The 26,049-nt window shown below is 55.4% G+C and overlaps 1 protein-coding gene across 1 annotated transcript in view; it reads left to right on the top strand.

The window, feature by feature from the left end:
• LOC137323413 (cytotoxic T-lymphocyte protein 4-like) overlaps positions 1-26,049 on the top strand; it is an 88,248-nt gene that overhangs the window by 57,086 nt on the left and 5,113 nt on the right. The window contains exon 3 of the mRNA XM_067986889.1: positions 22,553-22,659. Within this exon, the coding sequence (XP_067842990.1) occupies positions 22,553-22,659 (107 nt within the window). The remainder of the gene's footprint in view (positions 1-22,552; positions 22,660-26,049) is intronic.

The raw sequence follows: 26,049 nt of genomic DNA, 5'->3' as shown, positions 1-26,049 counted from the left end.
TACCCCATCCAACTCCCCACCCTCTCACACACACACTGTACCCCATCCAACTCCCCACCCTTTCACACACACACTGTACCCCATCCAACTCCCAACCCTTTCACACACACACTGTACCCCATCCAACTCCCCACCCTCTCACACACGCACTGTACCCCATCCAACTCCCCACCCTCTCACACAGACACTGTACCCCATCCAACTCCCCACTCTTTCACACAGACACTGTACCCCATCCAACTCCCCACCCTTTCACACACAGACACTGTACCCCATCCCACTCCCCACCCTTTCACACAGACACTGTACCCCATCCCACTCCCCACCCTCTCACACAGGCACTGTACCCCATCCAACTCCCCACCCTTTCACCCACACACTGTACCCCATCCAACTCCCCACCCTCTCACACACACACTGTACCCCATCCCACTCCCCACCCTTTCACACAGACACTGTTCCCCATCCAACTCCCCACCCTCTCACACACACACTGTACCCCATCCAACTCCCCACCCTTTCACACAGACACTGTACCCCATCCAACTCCCCACTCTTTCACACAGACACTGTACCCCATCCAACTCCCCACCCTTTCACACACAGACACTGTACCCCATCCCACTCCCCACCCTTTCACACAGACACTGTACCCCATCCCACTCCCCACCCTCTCACACAGGCACTGTACCCCATCCAACTCCCCACCCTTTCACCCACACACTGTACCCCATCCAACTCCCCACCCTCTCACACAGACACTGTACCCCATCCAACTCCCCACCCTTTCACCCACACACTGTACCCCATCCAACTCCCCACCCTCTCACACAGACACTGTACCCCATCCAACTCCCCACCCTTTCACACACACACACTGTACCCCATCCAACTCCCCACCCTCTCACACAGACACTGTACCCCATCCAACTCCCCACCCTCTCACACACAGACACTGTACCCCATCCAACTCCCCACCCTCTCACACAGACACTGTACCCCATCCAACTCCCCACCCTTTCACACACACACTGTATCCCATCCAACTCCCCACCCTCTCACACACACACTGTTCCCCATCCAACTCCCCACCATCTCACACAGACACTGTACCCCATCCAACTCCCCACCCTCTCACACACACACTGTACCCCATCCCACTCCCCACCCTTTCACACAGACACTGTTCCCCATCCAACTCCCCACCCTCTCACACACACACTGTACCCCATCCAACTCCCCACCCTTTCACACAGACACTGTTCCCCATCCAACTCCCCACCCTTTCACACACACACTGTACCCCATCTAACTCCCCACCCTCTCACACAGACACTGTACCCCATCCAACTCCCCACCCTCTCACACACACACTGTACCCCATCCAACTCCCCACCCTTTCACACACACACTGTACCCCATCCAACTCCCCACCCTTTCACACAGACACTGTTCCCCATCCAACTCCCCACCCTCTCACACACACACTGTACCCCATCCAACTCCCCACCCTCTCACACACACACTGTTCCCCATCCAACTCCCCACCCTCTCACACACACACTGTTCCCCATCCAACTCCCCACCCTCTCACACACACACTGTACCCCATCCAACTCCCCACCCTCTCACACACACACACTGTACCCCATCCAATTCCCCACCCTCTCACACACACACTGTACCCCATCCAACTCCCCACCCTCTCACACAGACACTGTACCCCATCCAACTCCCCACCCTTTCACACAGACACTGTACCCCATCCAACTCCCCACCCTTTCACACACACACTGTTCCCCATCCAACTCCCCACCCTCTCACACAGACACTGTACCCCATCCAACTCCCCACCCTTTCACACAGACACTGTACCCCATCCAACTCCCCACCCTTTCACACACACACTGTACCCCATCCAACTCCCCACCCTTTCACACACAGACACTGTACCCCATCCAACTCCCCACCCTCTCACACAGACACTGTACCCCATCCAACTCCCCACCCTCTCACACAGACACTGTACCCCATCCAACTCCCCACCCTTTCACACAGACACTGTACCCCATCCAACTCCCCACCCTTTCACACAGACACTGTACCCCATCCAACTCCCCACCCTTTCACACAGACACTGTACCCCATCCAACTCCCCACCCTCACACACACACTGTACCCCATCCAACTCCCCACCCTCTCACACAGACACTGTACCCCATCCAACTCCCCACCCTTTCACACACACACTGTACCCCATCCAACTCCCCACCCTTTCACACACAGACACTGTACCCCATCCAACTCCCCACCCTCTCACACAGACACTGTACCCCATCCAACTCCCCACCCTCTCACACAGACACCGTACCCCATCCAACTCCCCACCCTTTCACACAGACACTGTACCCCATCCAACTCCCCACCCTTTCACACAGACACTGTACCCCATCCAACTCCCCACCCTTTCACACACACACTGTACCCCATCCAACTCCCCACCCTTTCACACACACACACTGTACCCCATCCAACTCCCCACCCTCTCACACACAGACACTGTACCCCATCCAACTCCCCACCCTTTCACACAGACACTGTACCCCATCCAACTCCCCACCCTTTCACACAGACACTGTACCCCATCCAACTCCCCACCCTTTCACACACACACTGTACCCCATCCAACTCCCCACCCTTTCACACAGACACTGTACCCCATCCAACTCCCCACCCTCTCACACACACACTGTACCCCATCCAACTCCCCACCCTCTCACACACACACACACTGTACCCCATCCAACTCCCCACCCTCTCACACACACACTGTACCCCATCCAACTCCCCACCCTTTCACACACACACTGTACCCCATCCAACTCCCCACCCTTTCACACACACACACTGTACCCCATCCAACTCCCCACCCTTTCACACAGACACTGTACCCCATCCAACTCCCCACCCTCTCACACAGACACTGTACCCCATCCAACTCCCCACCCTTTCACACAGACACTGTACCCCATCCAACTCCCCACCCTTTCACACACACACACTGTACCCCATCCAACTCCCCACCCTTTCACACAGACACTGTACCCCATCCAACTCCCCACCCTTTCACACACACACTGTACCCCATCCAACTCCCCACCCTTTCACACACACACACTGTACCCCATCCAACTCCCCACTCTTTCACACAGACACTGTACCCCATCCAACTCCCCACCCTTTCACACACAGACACTGTACCCCATCCCACTCCCCACCCTTTCACACAGACACTGTACCCCATCCGACTCCCCACCCTCTCACACAGACACTGTACCCCATCCCACTCCCCACCCTTTCACACAGACACTGTACCCCATCCGACTCCCCACCCTTTCACACAGACACTGTACCCCATCCAACTCCCCACCCTTTCACCCACACACTGTACCCCATCCAACTCCCCACCCTCTCACACAGACACTGTACCCCATCCAACTCCCCACCCTTTCACCCACACACTGTACCCCATCCAACTCCCCACCCTCTCACACAGACACTGTACCCCATCCAACTCCCCACCCTTTCACACACACACACTGTACCCCATCCAACTCCCCACCCTCTCACACACACACTGTACCCCATCCAGCTCCCCACCCTTTCACACAGACACTGTACCCCATCCAACTCCCCACCCTCTCACACAGACACTGTACCCCATCCAACTCCCCACCCTCTCACACACAGACACTGTACCCCATCCAACTCCCCACCCTCTCACACAGACACTGTACCCCATCCAACTCCCCACCCTCTCACACACACACTGTACCCCATCCAACTCCCCACCCTTTCACACACACTGTTCCCCATCCAACTCCCCACCATCTCACACAGACACTGTACCCCATCCAACTCCCCACCCTCTCACACACACACTGTACCCCATCCCACTCCCCACCCTTTCACACAGACACTGTTCCCCATCCAACTCCCCACCCTTTCACACACACACTGTACCCCATCCAACTCCCCACCCTCTCACACAGACACTGTACCCCATCCAACTCCCCACCCTCTCACACACACACTGTACCCCATCCAACTCCCCACCCTTTCACACACACACTGTACCCCATCCAACTCCCCACCCTTTCACACACACACTGTACCCCATCCAACTCCCCACCCTCTCACACACACACTGTACCCCATCCAACTCCCCACCCTTTCACACAGACACTGTTCCCCATCCAACTCCCCACCCTCTCACACACACACTGTACCCCATCCAACTCCCCACCCTCTCACACACACACTGTTCCCCATCCAACTCCCCACCCTCTCACACACACACTGTTCCCCATCCAACTCCCCACCCTCTCACACACACACTGTTCCCCATCCAACTCCCCACCCTCTCACACACACACTGTTCCCCATCCAACTCCCCACCCTCTCACACACACACTGTACCCCATCCAACTCCCCACCCTCTCACACACACACACTGTACCCCATCCAATTCCCCACCCTCTCACACAGACACTGTACCCCATCCAACTCCCCACCCTTTCACACAGACACTGTACCCCATCCAACTCCCCACCCTTTCACACACACACTGTTCCCCATCCAACTCCCCACCCTCTCACACAGACACTGTACCCCATCCAACTCCCCACCCTTTCACACAGACACTGTACCCCATCCAACTCCCCACCCTTTCACACACACACTGTACCCCATCCAACTCCCCACCCTTTCACACACAGACACTGTACCCCATCCAACTCCCCACCCTCTCACACAGACACTGTACCCCATCCAACTCCCCACCCTCTCACACAGACACTGTACCCCATCCAACTCCCCACCCTTTCACACAGACACTGTACCCCATCCAACTCCCCACCCTCTCACACACACACTGTACCCCATCCAACTCCCCACCCTTTCACACAGACACTGTACCCCATCCAACTCCCCACCCTCACACACACACTGTACCCCATCCAACTCCCCACCCTCTCACACACACACTGTACCCCATCCAACTCCCCACCCTTTCACACACAGACACTGTACCCCATCCAACTCCCCACCCTCTCACACACACACTGTACCCCATCCAACTCCCCACCCTTTCACACACACACTGTACCCCATCCAACTCCCCACCCTTTCACACACACACTGTACCCCATCCAACTCCCCACCCTCTCACACACACACTGTACCCCATCCAACTCCCCACCCTTTCACACAGACACTGTTCCCCATCCAACTCCCCACCCTCTCACACACACACTGTACCCCATCCAACTCCCCACCCTCTCACACACACACTGTTCCCCATCCAACTCCCCACCCTCTCACACACACACTGTACCCCATCCAACTCCCCACCCTCTCACACACACACTGTACCCCATCCAGCTCCCCACCCTTTCACACAGACACTGTACCCCATCCAACTCCCCACCCTCTCACACAGACACTGTACCCCATCCAACTCCCCACCCTCTCACACACAGACACTGTACCCCATCCAACTCCCCACCCTCTCACACAGACACTGTACCCCATCCAACTCCCCACCCTCTCACACACACACTGTACCCCATCCAACTCCCCACCCTTTCACACACACTGTTCCCCATCCAACTCCCCACCATCTCACACAGACACTGTACCCCATCCAACTCCCCACCCTCTCACACACACACTGTACCCCATCCCACTCCCCACCCTTTCACACAGACACTGTTCCCCATCCAACTCCCCACCCTTTCACACACACACTGTACCCCATCCAACTCCCCACCCTCTCACACAGACACTGTACCCCATCCAACGCCCCACCCTCTCACACACACACTGTACCCCATCCAACTCCCCACCCTTTCACACACACACTGTACCCCATCCAACTCCCCACCCTTTCACACACACACTGTACCCCATCCAACTCCCCACCCTCTCACACACACACTGTACCCCATCCAACTCCCCACCCTTTCACACAGACACTGTTCCCCATCCAACTCCCCACCCTCTCACACACACACTGTACCCCATCCAACTCCCCACCCTCTCACACACACACTGTTCCCCATCCAACTCCCCACCCTCTCACACACACACTGTTCCCCATCCAACTCCCCACCCTCTCACACACACACTGTTCCCCATCCAACTCCCCACCCTCTCACACACACACTGTTCCCCATCCAACTCCCCACCCTCTCACACACACACTGTACCCCATCCAACTCCCCACCCTCTCACACACACACACTGTACCCCATCCAATTCCCCACCCTCTCACACAGACACTGTACCCCATCCAACTCCCCACCCTTTCACACAGACACTGTACCCCATCCAACTCCCCACCCTTTCACACACACACTGTTCCCCATCCAACTCCCCACCCTCTCACACAGACACTGTACCCCATCCAACTCCCCACCCTTTCACACAGACACTGTACCCCATCCAACTCCCCACCCTTTCACACACACACTGTACCCCATCCAACTCCCCACCCTTTCACACACAGACACTGTACCCCATCCAACTCCCCACCCTCTCACACAGACACTGTACCCCATCCAACTCCCCACCCTCTCACACAGACACTGTACCCCATCCAACTCCCCACCCTTTCACACAGACACTGTACCCCATCCAACTCCCCACCCTTTCACACAGACACTGTACCCCATCCAACTCCCCACCCTTTCTCACAGACACTGTACCCCATCCAACTCCCCACCCTCACACACACACTGTACCCCATCCAACTCCCCACCCTCTCACACACACACTGTACCCCATCCAACTCCCCACCCTTTCACACACAGACACTGTACCCCATCCAACTCCCCACCCTCTCACACACACACTGTACCCCATCCAACTCCCCACCCTTTCACACACACACTGTACCCCATCCAACTCCCCACCCTTTCACACACACACTGTACCCCATCCAACTCCCCACCCTCTCACACACACACTGTACCCCATCCAACTCCCCACCCTTTCACACAGACACTGTTCCCCATCCAACTCCCCACCCTCTCACACACACACTGTACCCCATCCAACTCCCCACCCTCTCACACACACACTGTTCCCCATCCAACTCCCCACCCTCTCACACACACACTGTTCCCCATCCAACTCCCCACCCTCTCACACACACACTGTTCCCCATCCAACTCCCCACCCTCTCACACACACACTGTTCCCCATCCAACTCCCCACCCTCTCACACACACACTGTACCCCATCCAACTCCCCACCCTCTCACACACACACACTGTACCCCATCCAATTCCCCACCCTCTCACACAGACACTGTACCCCATCCAACTCCCCACCCTTTCACACAGACACTGTACCCCATCCAACTCCCCACCCTTTCACACACACACTGTTCCCCATCCAACTCCCCACCCTCTCACACAGACACTGTACCCCATCCAACTCCCCACCCTTTCACACAGACACTGTACCCCATCCAACTCCCCACCCTTTCACACACACACTGTACCCCATCCAACTCCCCACCCTTTCACACACAGACACTGTACCCCATCCAACTCCCCACCCTCTCACACAGACACTGTACCCCATCCAACTCCCCACCCTCTCACACAGACACTGTACCCCATCCAACTCCCCACCCTTTCACACAGACACTGTACCCCATCCAACTCCCCACCCTTTCACACAGACACTGTACCCCATCCAACTCCCCACCCTTTCACACAGACACTGTACCCCATCCAACTCCCCACCCTCACACACACACTGTACCCCATCCAACTCCCCACCCTCTCACACACACACTGTACCCCATCCAACTCCCCACCCTTTCACACACAGACACTGTACCCCATCCAACTCCCCACCCTCTCACACAGACACTGTACCCCATCCAACTCCCCACCCTCTCACACAGACACTGTACCCCATCCAACTCCCCACCCTTTCACACAGACACTGTACCCCATCCAACTCCCCACCCTTTCACACAGACACTGTACCCCATCCAACTCCCCACCCTTTCACACACACACTGTACCCCATCCAACTCCCCACCCTTTCACACACACACACTGTACCCCATCCAACTCCCCACCCTCTCACACACAGACACTGTACCCCATCCAACTCCCCACCCTTTCACACAGACACTGTACCCCATCCAACTCCCCACCCTTTCACACAGACACTGTACCCCATCCAACTCCCCACCCTTTCACACAGACACTGTACCCCATCCAACTCCCCACCATTTCACACAGACACTGTACCCCATCCAGCTCCCCACCCTTTCACACAGACACTGTACCCCATCCAACTCCCCACCCTTTCACACACACACTGTACCCCATCCAACTCCCCACCCTTTCACACAGACACTGTACCCCATCCAACTCCCCACCCTCTCACACACACACTGTACCCCATCCAACTCCCCACCCTCTCACACACACACACTGTACCCCATCCAACTCCCCACCCTCTCACACACACACTGTACCCCATCCAACTCCCCACCCTTTCACACACACACACTGTACCCCATCCAACTCCCCACCCTTTCACACACACACTGTACCCCATCCAACTCCCCACCCTTTCACACACACACACTGTACCCCATCCAACTCCCCACCCTCTCACACACACACTGTACCCCATCCAACTCCCCACCCTTTCACACACACACTGTACCCCATCCAACTCCCCACCCTCTCACACAGACACTGTACCCCATCCAACTCCCCACCCTTTCACACACAGACACTGTACCCCATCCAACTCCCCACCCTCTCACACACACACTGTACCCCATCCAACTCCCCACCCTCTCACACAGACACTGTACCCCATCCAACTCCCCACCTTTTCACACACAGACACTGTACCCCATCCAACTCCCCACCCTCTCACACACACACTGTACCCCATCCAACTCCCCACCCTCTCACACACACACACTGTACCCCATCCAACTCCCCACCCTCTCACACACACACTGTACCCCATCCAACTCCCCACCCTTTCACACACACACACTGTACCCCATCCAACTCCCCACCCTTTCACACACACACTGTACCCCATCCAACTCCCCACCCTTTCACACACACACACTGTACCCCATCCAACTCCCCACCCTCTCACACACACACTGTACCCCATCCAACTCCCCACCCTTTCACACACACACTGTACCCCATCCAACTCCCCACCCTCTCACACAGACACTGTACCCCATCCAACTCCCCACCCTTTCACACACAGACACTGTACCCCATCCAACTCCCCACCCTTTCACACACACACTGTACCCCATCCAACTCCCCACCCTTTCACACAGACACTGTACCCCATCCAACTCCCCACCCTCTCACACACACACTGTACCCCATCCAACTCCCCACCCTCTCACACACACACTGTACCCCATCCAACTCCCCACCCTCTCACACAGACACTGTACCCCATCCAACTCCCCACCTTTTCACACACAGACACTGTACCCCATCCAACTCCCCACCCTTTCACACACACACTGTACCCCATCCAACTCCCCACCCTCTCACACACACACTGTAGCCCATCCAACTCCCCACCCTCTCACACAGACACTGTACCCCATCCAACTCCCCACCCTCTCACACACACACTGTACCCCATCCAACTCCCCACCCTTTCACACACACACACTGTACCCCATCCAACTCCCCACCCTTTCACACACAGACACTGTACCCCATCCAACTCCCCACCCTTTCACACACAGACACTGCACCACATCCAACTCCCCACCCTTTCACACACACACTGTACCCCATCCAACTCCCCACCCTCTCACAGAGACACTGTACCCCATCCAACTCCCCACCCTCTCACACACACTGTACCCCATCCAACTCCCCACCCTTTCACACAGACACTGTACCCCATCCAGCTCCCCACCCTCTCACACACACACTGTACCCCATCCAACTCCCCACCCTCTCACACACACTGTACCCCATCCAACTCCCCACCCTCTCACACACACACTGTACCCCATCCAACTCCCCACCCTCTCACACACACACTGTACCCCATCCAACTCCCCACCCTCTCACACACACACTGTACCCCATCCAACCCCCCACCCTTTCACACACACTGTACCCCATCCAACTCCCCACCCTCTCACACACACACTGTACCCCATCCAACTCCCCACCCTTTCACACAGACACTGTACCCCATCCAACTCCCCACCCTCTCACACAGACACTGTACCCCATCCAACTCCCCACCCTCTCACACACACTGTACCCCATCCAACTCCCCACCCTCTCACACACACACTGTACCCCATCCAACTCCCCACCCTTTCACACACACACTGTACCCCATCCAACTCCCCACCCTCTCACACACACACTGTACCCCATCCAACTCCCCACCCTTTCACACAGACACTGTACCCCATCCAACTCCCCACCCTCTCACACAGACACTGTACCCCATCCAACTCCCCACCCTCTCACACACACTGTACCCCATCCAACTCCCCACCCTCTCACACACACACTGTACCCCATCCAACTCCCCACCCTTTCACACACACACTGTACCCCATCCAACTCCCCACCCTCTCACACACACACTGTACCCCATCCAACTCCCCACCCTTTCACACACACACTGTACCCCATCCAACTCCCCACCCTTTCACACAGACACTGTACCCCATCCAACTCCCCACCCTTTCACACAGACACTGTACCCCATCCAACTCCCCACCCTTTCACACACACACTGTACCCCATCCAACTCCCCACCCTTTCACACAGACACTGTACCCCATCCAACTCCCCACCCTCTCACACACACACTGTACCCCATCCAACTCCCCACCCTCTCACACACACACACTGTACCCCATCCAACTCCCCACCCTCTCACACACACACTGTACCCCATCCAACTCCCCACCCTTTCACACACACACACTGTACCCCATCCAACTCCCCACCCTTTCACACAGACACTGTACCCCATCCAACTCCCCACCCTTTCACACACACACACTGTACCCCATCCAACTCCCCACCCTCTCACACACACACTGTACCCCATCCAACTCCCCACCCTTTCACACACACACTGTACCCCATCCAACTCCCCACCCTTTCACACACACACACTGTACCCCATCCAACTCCCCACCCTCTCACACACACACTGTACCCCATCCAACTCCCCACCCTTTCACACACACACACTGTACCCCATCCAACTCCCCACCCTCTCACACAGACACTGTACCCCATCCAACTCCCCACCCTTTCACACAGACACTGTACCCCATCCAACTCCCCACCCTTTCACACACACACTGTACCCCATCCAACTCCCCACCCTTTCACACACAGACACTGTACCCCATCCAACTCCCCACCCTCTCACACAGACACTGTACCCCATCCAACTCCCCACCCTCTCACACAGACACTGTACCCCATCCAACTCCCCACCCTTTCACACAGACACTGTACCCCATCCAACTCCCCACCCTTTCACACAGACACTGTACCCCATCCAACTCCCCACCCTTTCACACACACACTGTACCCCATCCAACTCCCCACCCTTTCACACACACACACTGTACCCCATCCAACTCCCCACCCTCTCACACACAGACACTGTACCCCATCCAACTCCCCACCCTTTCACACAGACACTGTACCCCATCCAACTCCCCACCCTTTCACACAGACACTGTACCCCATCCAACTCCCCACCCTTTCACACACACACTGTACCCCATCCAACTCCCCACCCTTTCACACAGACACTGTACCCCATCCAACTCCCCACCCTCTCACACACACACTGTACCCCATCCAACTCCCCACCCTCTCACACACACACACTGTACCCCATCCAACTCCCCACCCTCTCACACACACACTGTACCCCATCCAACTCCCCACCCTTTCACACACACACACTGTACCCCATCCAACTCCCCACCCTCTCACACACACACTGTACCCCATCCAACTCCCCACCCTTTCACACACACACACTGTACCCCATCCAACTCCCCACCCTTTCACACACACACACTGTACCCCATCCAACTCCCCACCCTTTCACACACACACTGTACCCCATCCAACTCCCCACCCTTTCACACAGACACTGTACCCCATCCAACTCCCCACCCTTTCACACACACACTGTACCCCATCCAACTCCCCACCCTCTCACACAGACACTGTACCCCATCCAACTCCCCACCCTTTCACACACACACTGTACCCCATCCAACTCCCCACCCTCTCACACAGACACTGTACCCCATCCAACTCCCCACCCTTTCACACACAGACACTGTACCCCATCCAACTCCCCACCCTTTCACACACACACTGTACCCCATCCAACTCCCCACCCTTTCACACACACACACTGTACCCCATCCAACTCCCCACCCTTTCACACAGACACTGTACCCCATCCAACTCCCCACCCTTTCACACACACACTGTACCCCATCCAACTCCCCACCCTTTCACACAGACACTGTACCCCATCCAACTCCCCACCCTCTCACACACACACTGTACCCCATCCAACTCCCCACCCTCTCACACACACACTGTACCCCATCCAACTCCCCACCCTCTCACACAGACACTGTACCCCATCCAACTCCCCACCTTTTCACACACAGACACTGTACCCCATCCAACTCCCCACCCTTTCACACACACACTGTACCCCATCCAACTCCCCACCCTCTCACACAGACACTGTACCCCATCCAACTCCCCACCCTTTCACACACAGACACTGTACCCCATCCAACTCCCCACCCTTTCACACACAGACACTGTACCACATCCAACTCCCCACCCTTTCACACACACACTGTACCCCATCCAACTCCCCACCCTCTCACAGAGACACTGTACCCCATCCAACTCCCCACCCTCTCACACACACTGTACCCCATCCAACTCCCCACCCTTTCACACAGACACTGTACCCCATCCAGCTCCCCACCCTCTCACACACACACTGTACCCCATCCAACTCCCCACCCTCTCACACACACTTTACCCCATCCAACTCCCCACCCTCTCACACACACACTGTACCCCATCCAACTCCCCACCCTCTCACACACACACTGTACCCCATCCAACTCCCCACCCTCTCACACAGACACTGTACCCCATCCAACCCCCCACCCTTTCACACACACTGTACCCCATCCAACTCCCCACCCTCTCACACACACACTGTACCCCATCCAACTCCCCACCCTCTCACACACACTGTACCCCATCCAACTCCCCACCCTCTCACACACACACTGTACCCCATCCAACTCCCCACCCTCTCACACACACACTGTACCCCATCCAACTCCCCACCCTTTCACACAGACACTGTACCCCATCCAACTCCCCACCCTCTCACACAGACACTGTACCCCATCCAACTCCCCACCCTCTCACACACACTGTACCCCATCCAACTCCCCACCCTCTCACACACACACTGTACCCCATCCAACTCCCCACCCTTTCACACACACACTGTACCCCATCCAACTCCCCACCCTCTCACACACACACTGTACCCCATCCAACTCCCCACCCTTTCACACAGACACTGTACCCCATCCAACTCCCCACCCTTTCACACAGACACTGTACCCCATCCAACTCCCCACCCTTTCACACACACACTGTACCCCATCCAACTCCCCACCCTTTCACACAGACACTGTACCCCATCCAACTCCCCACCCTCTCACACACACACTGTACCCCATCCAACTCCCCACCCTCTCACACACACACACTGTACCCCATCCAACTCCCCACCCTCTCACACACACACTGTACCCCATCCAACTCCCCACCCTTTCACACACACACACTGTACCCCATCCAACTCCCCACCCTTTCACACACACACTGTACCCCATCCAACTCCCCACCCTTTCACACACACACACTGTACCCCATCCAACTCCCCACCCTCTCACACACACACTGTACCCCATCCAACTCCCCACCCTTTCACACACACACACTGTACCCCATCCAACTCCCCACCCTCTCACACACACACTGTACCCCATCCAACTCCCCACCCTCTCACACAGACACTGTACCCCATCCAACTCCCCACCCTTTCACACACACACTGTACCCCATCCAACTCCCCACCCTCTCACACAGACACTGTACCCCATCCAACTCCCCACCCTTTCACACACAGACACTGTACCCCATCCAACTCCCCACCCTTTCACACACACACTGTACCCCATCCAACTCCCCACCCTTTCACACAGACACTGTACCCCATCCAACTCCCCACCCTCTCACACACACACTGTACCCCATCCAACTCCCCACCCTCTCACACACACACTGTACCCCATCCAACTCCCCACCCTCTCACACAGACACTGTACCCCATCCAACTCCCCACCCTTTCACACACAGACACTGTACCCCATCCAACTCCCCACCCTCTCACACACACACTGTACCCCATCCAACTCCCCACCCTCTCACACACACACTGTACCCCATCCAACTCCCCACCCTCTCACACAGACACTGTACCCCATCCAACTCCCCACCTTTTCACACACAGACACTGTACCCCATCCAACTCCCCACCCTTTCACACACACACTGTACCCCATCCAACTCCCCACCCTCTCACACACACACTGTACCCCATCCAACTCCCCACCCTCTCACACAGACACTGTACCCCATCCAACTCCCCACCCTTTCACACACAGACACTGTACCCCATCCAACTCCCCACCCTTTCACACACAGACACTGTACCACATCCAACTCCCCACCCTTTCACACACACACTGTACCCCATCCAACTCCCCACCCTCTCACAGAGACACTGTACCCCATCCAACTCCCCACCCTCTCACACACACTGTACCCCATCCAACTCCCCACCCTTTCACACAGACACTGTACCCCATCCAGCTCCCCACCCTCTCACACACACACTGTACCCCATCCAACTCCCCACCCTCTCACACACACTGTACCCCATCCAACTCCCCACCCTCTCACACACACACTGTACCCCATCCAACTCCCCACCCTCTCACACACACACTGTACCCCATCCAACTCCCCACCCTCTCACACAGACACTGTACCCCATCCAACCCCCCACCCTTTCACACACACTGTACCCCATCCAACTCCCCACCCTCTCACACACACACTGTACCCCATCCAACTCCCCACCCTTTCACACACACACTGTACCCCATCCAACTCCCCACCCTCTCACACACACACTGTACCCCATCCAACTCCCCACCCTTTCACACAGACACTGTACCCCATCCAACTCCCCACCCTCTCAAACAGACACAGTACCCCATCCAACTCCCCACCCTCTCACACACACTGTACCCCATCCAACTCCCCACCCTCTCACACACACACTGTACCCCATCCAACTCCCCATCCTCTCACACAGACACTGTACCCCATCCAACTCCCCACCCTTTCACACACACACTGTACCCCATCCAACTCCCCACCCTTTCACACACACACTGTACCCCATCCAACTCCCCACCCTCTCACACACACACTGTACCCCATCCAACTCCCCACCCTCTCACACACACTGTACCCCATCCAACTCCCCACCCTCTCACACACACACTGTACCCCATCCAACTCCCCACCCTTTCACACACACACTGTACCCCATCCAACTCCCCACCCTTTCACACAGACACTGAACCCCATCCAACTCCCCACCCTTTCACACACACACTGAACCCCATCCAACTCCCCACCCTTTCACACACACACTGTACCCCATCCAACTCCCCACCCTTCACACACACACTGTACCCCATCCAACTCCCCACCCTTCACACACACACTGTACCCCATCCAACTCCCCACCCTTCACACACACACTGTACCCCATCCAACTCCCCACCCTCTCACACACACACTGTACCCCATCCAGCTCCCCACCCTCTCACACACAGGCACTGTACCCCATCCAGCTCCCCACCCTCTCACACACACACTGTACCCCATCCAACTCCCCACCCTTTCACAGAGACACTGTACCCCATCCAACTCCCCACCCTCTCACACAGACACTGTACCCCATCCAACTCCCCACTCTTTCACACAGACACTGTACCACATCCAACTCCCCACCCTCTCACACACACACTGTACCCCATCCAACTCCCCACCCTCTCACACACACACTGTACCCCATCCAACTCCCCACCCTTTCACACACACACTGTACCCCATCCAACTCCCCACCCTTTCACACACACACTGTACCCCATCCAACTCCCCACCCTTTCACACACACACTGTACCCCATCCAACTCCCCACCCTCTCACACACACACTGTACCCCATCCAACTCCCCACCCTTTCACACACACACTGTACCCCATCCAGCTCCCCACCCTCTCACACACACACTGTACCCCATCCAACTCCCCACCCTCTCACACACACTGTACCCCATCCAGCTCCCCACCCTTTCACACACACACTGTACCCCATCCAACTCCCCACCCTTTCACACAGACACTGTACCCCATCCAACTCCCCACCCTTTCACACACAGACACTGTACCCCATCCAACTCCCCACCCTCTCACAGAGACACTGTACACCATCCAACTCCCCACCCTTTCACACACAGACACTGTACCCCATCCAGCTCCCCACCCTTTCACACACAGACACTGTACCCCATCCAACTCCCCACCCTCTCACAGAGACACTGTACCCCATCCAACTCCCCACCCTTTCACACACAGACACTGTACCCCATCCAACTCCCCACCCTCTCACAGAGACACTGTACCCCATCCAACTCCCCACCCTTTCACACACACACTGTACCCCATCCAACTCCCCACCCTTTCACACACACACTGTACCCCATCCAACTCCCCACCCTCTCACACACAGACACTGTACCCCATCCAACTCCCCACCCTCTCACACACAGACACTGTACCCCATCCAACTCCCCACCCTTTCACACACAGACACTGTACCCCATCCAACTCCCCACCCTCTCACACAGACACTGTACCCCATCCAACTCCCCACCCTTTCACACACACACTGTACCCCATCCAACTCCCCATCCTTTCACACACACACTGTACCCCATCCAACTCCCCACCCTCTCACACAGACACTGTACCCCATCCAACTCCCCACCCTTTCACACACAGACACTTTACCCCATCCAACTCCCCACCCTCTCACACACACACTGTACCCCATCCAACTCCCCACCCTCTCACACACACACTGTACCCCATCCAACTCCCCACCCTCTCACACACACACTGTACCCCATCCAACTCCCCACCCTCTCACACACACACTGTACCACATCCAACTCCCCACCCTCACACACACACTGTACCCCATCCAACTCCCCACCCTCACACACACACACTGTACCCCATCCAACTCCCCACTCTCACACACACACTGTACCCCATCCAACTCCCCACCCTCTCACACACACACTGTACCCCATCCAACTCCCCACCCTCACACACACACTGTACCCCATCCAACTCCCCACCCTTTCACACACACACTGTACCCCATCCAACTCCCCACCCTCTCACACAGACACTGTACCCCATCCAACTCCCCACCCTCTCACACACACTGTACCCCATCCAACTCCCCACCCTCTCACACACACACTGTACCCCATCCAACTCCCCACCCTTTCACACACACACTGTACCCCATCCAACTCCCCACCCTCTCACACAGACACTGTACCCCATCCAACTCCCCACCCACTCACACACACTGTACCCCATCCAACTCCCCACCCTTGCACACACACACTGTACCCCATCCAACTCCCCACCCTCTCACAAAGACACTGTACCCCATCCAACTCCCCACCCTTGCACACACACACTGTACCCCATCCAACTCCCCACCCTCTCACACACACACTGTACCCCATCCAACTCCCCACCCTTGCACACAGACACTGTACCCCATCCAACTCCCCACCCTCTCACACACACAGTGTACCCCATCCAACTCCCCACCCTTGCACACAGACACTGTACCCCATCCAACTCCCCACCCTCTCACACACACACTGTACCCCATCCAACTCCCCACCCTCTCACACACACACTGTACCCCATCCAACTCCCCACCCTCTCACACACACACTGTACCCCATCCAACTCCCCACCCTCTCACACAGACACTGTACCCCATCCAACTCCCCACCCTTGCACACACACACTGTACCCCATCCAACTCCCCACCCTCTCACACACACACTGTACCCCATCCAACTCCCCACCCTTTCACACAGACACTGTACCCCATCCAACTCCCCACCCTTTCACACACACACTGTACCCCATCCAACTCCCCACCCTCTCACACAGACACTGTACCCCATCCAACTCCCCACCCTCTCACACACACACTGTACCCCATCCAACTCCCCACCCTCTCACACAGACACTGTACCCCATCCAACTCCCCACCCTCTCACACAGACACTGTACCCCATCCAACTCCCCACCCTTTCACACACACACTGTACCCCATCCAACTCCCCACCCTCTCACACACACACTGTACCCCATCCAACTCCCCACCCTCTCACACACACACTGTACCCCATCCCACTCCCCACCCTTTCACACACAGACACTGTACCCCATCCAACTCCCCACCCTTTCACACACAGACACTGTACCCCATCCAACTCCCCACCCTTTCACACACACACTGTACCCCATCCAACTCCCCACCCTTTCACACACACACTGTACCCCATCCAACTCCCCACCCTTTCACACAGACACTGTACCCCATCCAACTCCCCACCCTTTCACACACACACTGTACCCCATCCAACTCCCCACCCTCTCACACACACACTGTACCCCATCCAACTCCCCACCCTTTCACACACACACTGTACCCCATCCAACTCCCCACCCTCTCACACACACACTGTACCCCATCCAACTCCCCACCCTCTCACACAGACACTGTACCCCATCCAACTCCCCACCCTCTCACACACACTGTACCCCATCCAACTCCCCAACCTCTCACACACACACTGTACCCCATCCAACTCCCCACCCTCTCACACACAAACTGTACCCCATCCAACTCCCCACCCTCTCACACACACTGTACCCCATCCAACTCCCCACCCTCTCACACACACTGTACCCCATCCAACTCCCCACCCTCTCACACACACTGTACCCCATCCAACTCCCCACCCTTTCACACACACACTGTACCCCATCCAACTCCCCACCCTCTCACACAGACACTGGACCCCATCCAACTCCCCACCCTCTCACACACACTGTACCCCATCCAACTCCCCACCCTTTCACACACACACTGTACCCCATCCAACTCCCCACCCTCTCACACAGACACTGGACCCCATCCAGCTCCCCACCCTTTCACACACACACTGTACCCCATCCAACTCCCCACCCTCTCACACAGACACTGTACCCCATCCAACTCCCCACCCTTTCACACACACACTGTACCCCATCCAACTCCCCACCCTTTCACACACACTGTACCCCATCCAACTCCCCACCCTTTCACACACACACTGTACCCCATCCAACTCCCCACCCTTTCACACAGACACTGTACCCCATCCAACTCCCCACCCTTTCACACACACACTGTACCCCATCCAACTCCCCACCCTCTCACACACACTGTACCCCATCCAACTCCCCACCCTTTCACACAGACACTCTACCCCATCCAACTCCCCACCCTCTCACACACACTGTACCCCATCCAACTCCCCACCCTTTCACACAGACACTGTACCCCATCCAACTCCCCACCCTCTCACACAGACACTGTACCCCATCCAACTCCCCACCCTTTCACACACACACTGTACCCCATCCAACTCCCCACCCTTTCACACAGACACTGTACCCCATCCCACTCCCCACCCTTTCACACACACTGTACCCCATCCAACTCCCCACCCTCTCACACACACACTGTACCCCATCCCACTCCCCACCCTTTCACACACACTGTACCCCATCCAACTCCCCACCCTCTCACACACACTGTACCCCATCCAACTCCCCACCCTCTCACACACACACTGTACTCCATCCAACTCCCCACCCTCTCACACACACACTGTACCCCATCCAACTCCCCACCCTTTCACACAGACACTGTACCCCATCCAACTCCCCACCCTCTCACACACACACTGTACCCCATCCAACTCCCCACCCTCTCACACACACACTGTACCCCATCCCACTCCCCACCCTTTCACACACACTGTACCCCATCCAACTCCCCACCCTCTCACACACACACTGTACTCCATCCAACTCCCCACCCTCTCACACACACACTGTACCCCATCCAACTCCCCACCCTTTCACACAGACACTGTACCCCATCCAACTCCCCACCCTTTCACACACAGTCACTGTACCCCATCCAACTCCCCACCCTCTCACACACACACTGTACCCCATCCAACTCCCCACCCTCTCACACAGACACTGTACCCCATCCAACTCCCCACCCTCACACACACACTGTACCCCATCCAACTCCCCACCCTTTCACACACACACTGTACCCCATCCAACTCCCCACCCTCTCACACACACACTGTACCCCATCCAACTCCCCACCCTTTCACACACACACTGTTCCCCATCCCACTCCCCACCCTTTCACACAGACACTGTACCCCATCCAACTCCCCACCCTCTCACACACACACTGTACCCCATCCCACTCCCCACCCTTTCACACACACTGTACCCCATCCAACTCCCCACCCTCTCACACACACACTGTACTCCATCCAACTCCCCACCCTCTCACACACACACTGTACCCCATCCAACTCCCCACCCTTTCACACAGACACTGTACCCCATCCAACTCCCCACCCTTTCACACACACACTGTACCCCATCCAACTCCCCACCCTCTCACACACACACTGTACCCCATCCAACTCCCCACCCTCTCACACAGACACTGTACCCCATCCAACTCCCCACCCTTTCACACAGACACTGTACCCCATCCAACTCCCCACCCTCTCACACAGACACTGTACCCCATCCAACTCCCCACCCTTTCACACACACACTGTACCCCATCCAACTCCCCACCCTTTCACACAGACACTGTACCCCATCCAACTCCCCACCCTTTCACACACACACTGTACCCCATCCAACTCCCCACCCTTTCACACACACACTGTACCCCATCCAACTCCCCACCCTTTCACACAGACACTGTACCCCATCCAACTCCCCACCCTCTCACACAGACACTGTACCCCATCCAACTCCCCACCCTTTCACACACACACTGTACCCCATCCAACTCCCCACCCTTTCACACAGACACTGTACCCCATCCAACTCCCCACCCTTTCACACACACACTGTACCCCATCCAACTCCCCACCCTTTCACACACACACTGTACCCCATCCAACTCCCCACCCTTTCACACAGACACTGTACCCCATCCCACTCCCCACCCTTTCACACACACTGTACCCCATCCAACTCCCCACCCTCTCACACACACACTGTACCCCATCCCACTCCCCACCCTTTCACACACACTGTACCCCATCCAACTCCCCACCCTCTCACACACACTGTACCCCATCCAACTCCCCACCCTCTCACACACACACTGTACTCCATCCAACTCCCCACCCTCTCACACACACACTGTACCCCATCCAACTCCCCACCCTTTCACACAGACACTGTACCCCATCCAACTCCCCACCCTCTCACACACACACTGTACCCCATCCAACTCCCCACCCTCTCACACACACACTGTACCCCATCCCACTCCCCACCCTTTCACACACACTGTACCCCATCCAACTCCCCACCCTCTCACACACACACTGTACTCCATCCAACTCCCCACCCTCTCACACACACACTGTACCCCATCCAACTCCCCACCCTTTCACACAGACACTGTACCCCATCCAACTCCCCACCCTTTCACACACAGTCACTGTACCCCATCCAACTCCCCACCCTCTCACACACACACTGTACCCCATCCAACTCCCCACCCTCTCACACAGACACTGTACCCCATCCAACTCCCCACCCTCACACACACACTGTACCCCATCCAACTCCCCACCCTTTCACACACACACTGTACCCCATCCAACTCCCCACCCTTTCACACACACACTGTACCCCATCCAACTCCCCACCCTCTCACACACACACTGTACCCCATCCAACTCCCCACCCTTTCACACACAGACACTGTACCCCATCCCCATGGGGAATCCTGGATTCCTCTGGATTATTCTGCGACGTTTTCTCTTGCAGATCAAGAGGCTGATGCCGGGTTTCTGCTGACTGCTGTTCTCACCGTGCTGGCTACACTTCTGTTCCTATACAGCATATCCATAACGGTGGTGTACTGCAAACACAAGGTACGTGCCTGTGCAATTTTTGGAGATTGTGATGTTGAATATTCCGCAATGGTCCGGGCCGCGACAGCAGCCCTTCACTGGCTGCTGGTACTCTGTATTTTAGCACCCTCTGGCCCCCCTCCCCCCATTGAAGCTCCCAGTGCATCACATGCAAGCATCAAGGAGTTTCTGAAAAATAATAAAGTGAGCTCACAGTCTGGTGTGTGTTGAGCTCATCTGGGCACTGGGCCCCTCCATGTTTTAAAGACACCGGGCACGACCTTGGTCCAACCAGCGTGGCAAGGCTGTCCGCACATCCTGTGGACAACGGCTATGAATAAACTTACCTTGTGCTCTCCGATGTCCACTTGCTCCCTTTTCAATTTCTTCTCAGTTGTGCGCTGTGATTTCAGTGTAGGTTCCTTTGTGTCGATGGAGACTGTGGAAGTGAAAGCCCAGCCCACAGAATCTGCCAGGAAGAGAAGTCCCACCCACAAGCCGGGAAGTAAAACTCATTTATTTAAAGTAAACTTCTGTATGTTAGTTTAAATAAAAATTTAACGTATCTTATTAAAAACCAAGCAAATGATTTAATTTAATGAAACTTACAGAAGTTAAAAGTAAAAAATAGTTTTTTTTTATTTTAATTTTATTTTAATGATCAAAAAATATTAAAATAAGAGTCATTTCACATTTCACATTTTCAAAATTTAATTTTTTGTTGTTTCGCAGTCATCGCGCTTTTAAAAAGTAGTGTAGTGCTGGTATTTTCCAGCGTACCTTTTGGTGGCACAGTATCTTCGTTCCAGCTGGGCAGATGGGTAAGTTTACGAAGGGTTAATGATTTCTATGATTTTAGCGTGCCATGTCCCTTTAATTCGGAACTGTCAAACTGCCGGTGAACCAATGGGAGCAAGTTTGCGATTTCGAGGTTTTGCGGCACACGTGCGCATTCGCAATCTTACACAATTAATTTGCCGGCTGAGAGGTAGGAGGCCATTCGGGGGCGGTGAGTCATTTCTGGGCCATTGAAAGTGCTGAGTCTACTGTTAATCCCAGGTCCCTCTCACAGTCTCCCGGTGCTAATTCTTCCCTTCATCGTACACCTTCCTCACTCATTCTTTCTTCCAATATGTAGCCCTTTGACATTTGTCGGGATCAAATCGTTTGCCATTGACCTGTCCAATTGCACGACAGCTCTGAGACAGCCTGCACATTGTTAACTGGGACCTCTCCTCTCCTCTGTCTGTGAATCTGACAAAGTTTACCGGTGGTTTCTGTATCAATCGTAGGTGGTGCATAGACTCATTGAGTTAACCCCCTTCATGCCTGTACTTCCTAACCAACTAAGACCATCAGGGGAGCAGCCTTCCTCCTTGTACATGAGCAGTTACTGATTGAAGCTGCAGAGCGCAAACTATTGCGACCATTGTACTCCTTGGACTCCATTCCCACAAAATTGCTGACCACCCAACTTCCCTTCCTGGCCCCCATGCCAGCTGAGATTGTAAATGGTTCCCTCTCCTCAGGGTGTTGTCCCCCTCCCATCGTCATCACCCCCTCTTCAAAAACCCCACCCTTGACTTTTCTGTCCTTGCAAAATACCACCCCATCTCCAACCTCTCTTTCCTCTCCAGAGTTCTTGACCACGTTGCTCCCTTCCGGATCCATGCCCACCTCTCCTGCAACTCCCTGTTTGAATCTCTCCAAAGAGGTTTCTGCTTCTCTCACAGCACCAAAACAAGCCTAAACAAAGTCATCATTAATGTTCTCTCTGACTGTGACCATGGTGCATTATCCATCTCACCTTCCTTGACTTTTCTGAAGCCTTTAACACGGTTGCCCACACCATCCTTCTCCAACCCCTCTCCTCTGCTGTCCAGCTAAGTGGCACTTACCTCATCTGGTTGCCCTGTTACCTATCCAATTGTAGCCAGAGCATCTCTACTAGTGGCATCTCTTCCCATCCCAGCACTTCTGGATTCCCCCAGTAATCTATCCTTGGACTATATGCTGCCCCTCATCTATATGCTGCCCCTTAGCAGTGTCATTCGCAAGCACCCAGCTCTATCTCACCACCACCCCTCTTTGACCCCTTCACTGCCTCTGTGTTGTTAGGCCGCTTGCCTGACATCCAGTCCTGGATAAGCCACAAGTTCCTCCAGTTAAACACAGGGAAGACTGAAGCCATTGTCTTCGGTCCCCGCCACAAACTCCGTTCCCTCGCCACTGATTCCATCCCTCTGCCTGACCACTGTTTGAGGCTGAACCAGACTGTTTGCAACTTTGACGTCCTATTTGACCCTGAGCTGAGCTTCCGACCCCATATCCACTCCATCACCAAGACCGCCTACTTCCACCTCCATAACATTGCCCGTCACAGCCCCCGCCTCAGCTCATCTGCTGCCGAAACCCCCATCCATGCCTTTGTTACCTCTAGACTGGACTATTCCAATGCTCCCCTGGCTGGCCTCCCATCTTCCACCCTCCATAAACTTGAGCTCATCCAAAGTCCCGTTCATCCATCATCCCTGTGCTCACTGACCTACTTTGGCTCCCGGCCCCCAACTCCCCCAATTTAAAAACTCATTCTTATGTTAAAATCCCTCCATGGGATCATCCCTCCATATCTTTGTAACCTCTTTCAGTCACACCACCATCCCCAAACTCCATGTTCCTCTGACTCCAGGTTCTAATGCATCCCCCTCCTTTTGCCCCAGCATTGGCGGCCATGCTGTTAGCTGCCGAGGCCCCTCTCTGGAATTCCCTTCTGAAATCTCTCTGCCTCTCCACCTCCATCTCCTCCTTTAAGACCCTCCATAAAACCCGCCTTTTGGACAAGCTTTTCACCTCCCATTCAGTCCTGTTACCTACTATTCCATTGGACAGATCACCTCCCATTTAGTCTTGTTACATGTCATTCCATTGGACAGATCTCCTCCCATTCCGTCCTGTTACGTACTATTCCATTGGACAAATCACCTCCCATTCAGTCCTGTTACATGTCATTCCATTGGACAAATCACCTCCCATTCAGTCCTGTTACGTACTATTCCATTGGACAAATCTCCTCCCATTCAGTCCTGTTATGTACTATTCCATTGGACAAATCTCCTCCCATTCAGTCCTGTTATGTACTATTCCATTGGACAAATCACCTCCCATTCAGTCCTGTTACGTACTATTCCATTGGACAAATCACCTCCCATTCAGTCCTGTTACATGCCATTCCATTGGACAAATCACCTCCCATTCAGTCCTGTTACGTACTATTCCATTGGACAAATCTCCTCCCATTCAGTCCTGTTATGTACTATTCCATTGGACAAATCACCTCCCATTCAGTCCTGTTACGTACTATTCCATTGGACAAATCACCTCCCATTCAGTCCTGTTACATGCCATTCCATT

Source organism: Heptranchias perlo, chromosome 7 (assembly GCF_035084215.1).
Source record: "Heptranchias perlo isolate sHepPer1 chromosome 7, sHepPer1.hap1, whole genome shotgun sequence".
In the NCBI taxonomy this organism is placed as follows: domain Eukaryota; kingdom Metazoa; phylum Chordata; class Chondrichthyes; order Hexanchiformes; family Hexanchidae; genus Heptranchias; species Heptranchias perlo.
This window is presented reverse-complemented; position numbering and strand designations above follow the sequence as displayed.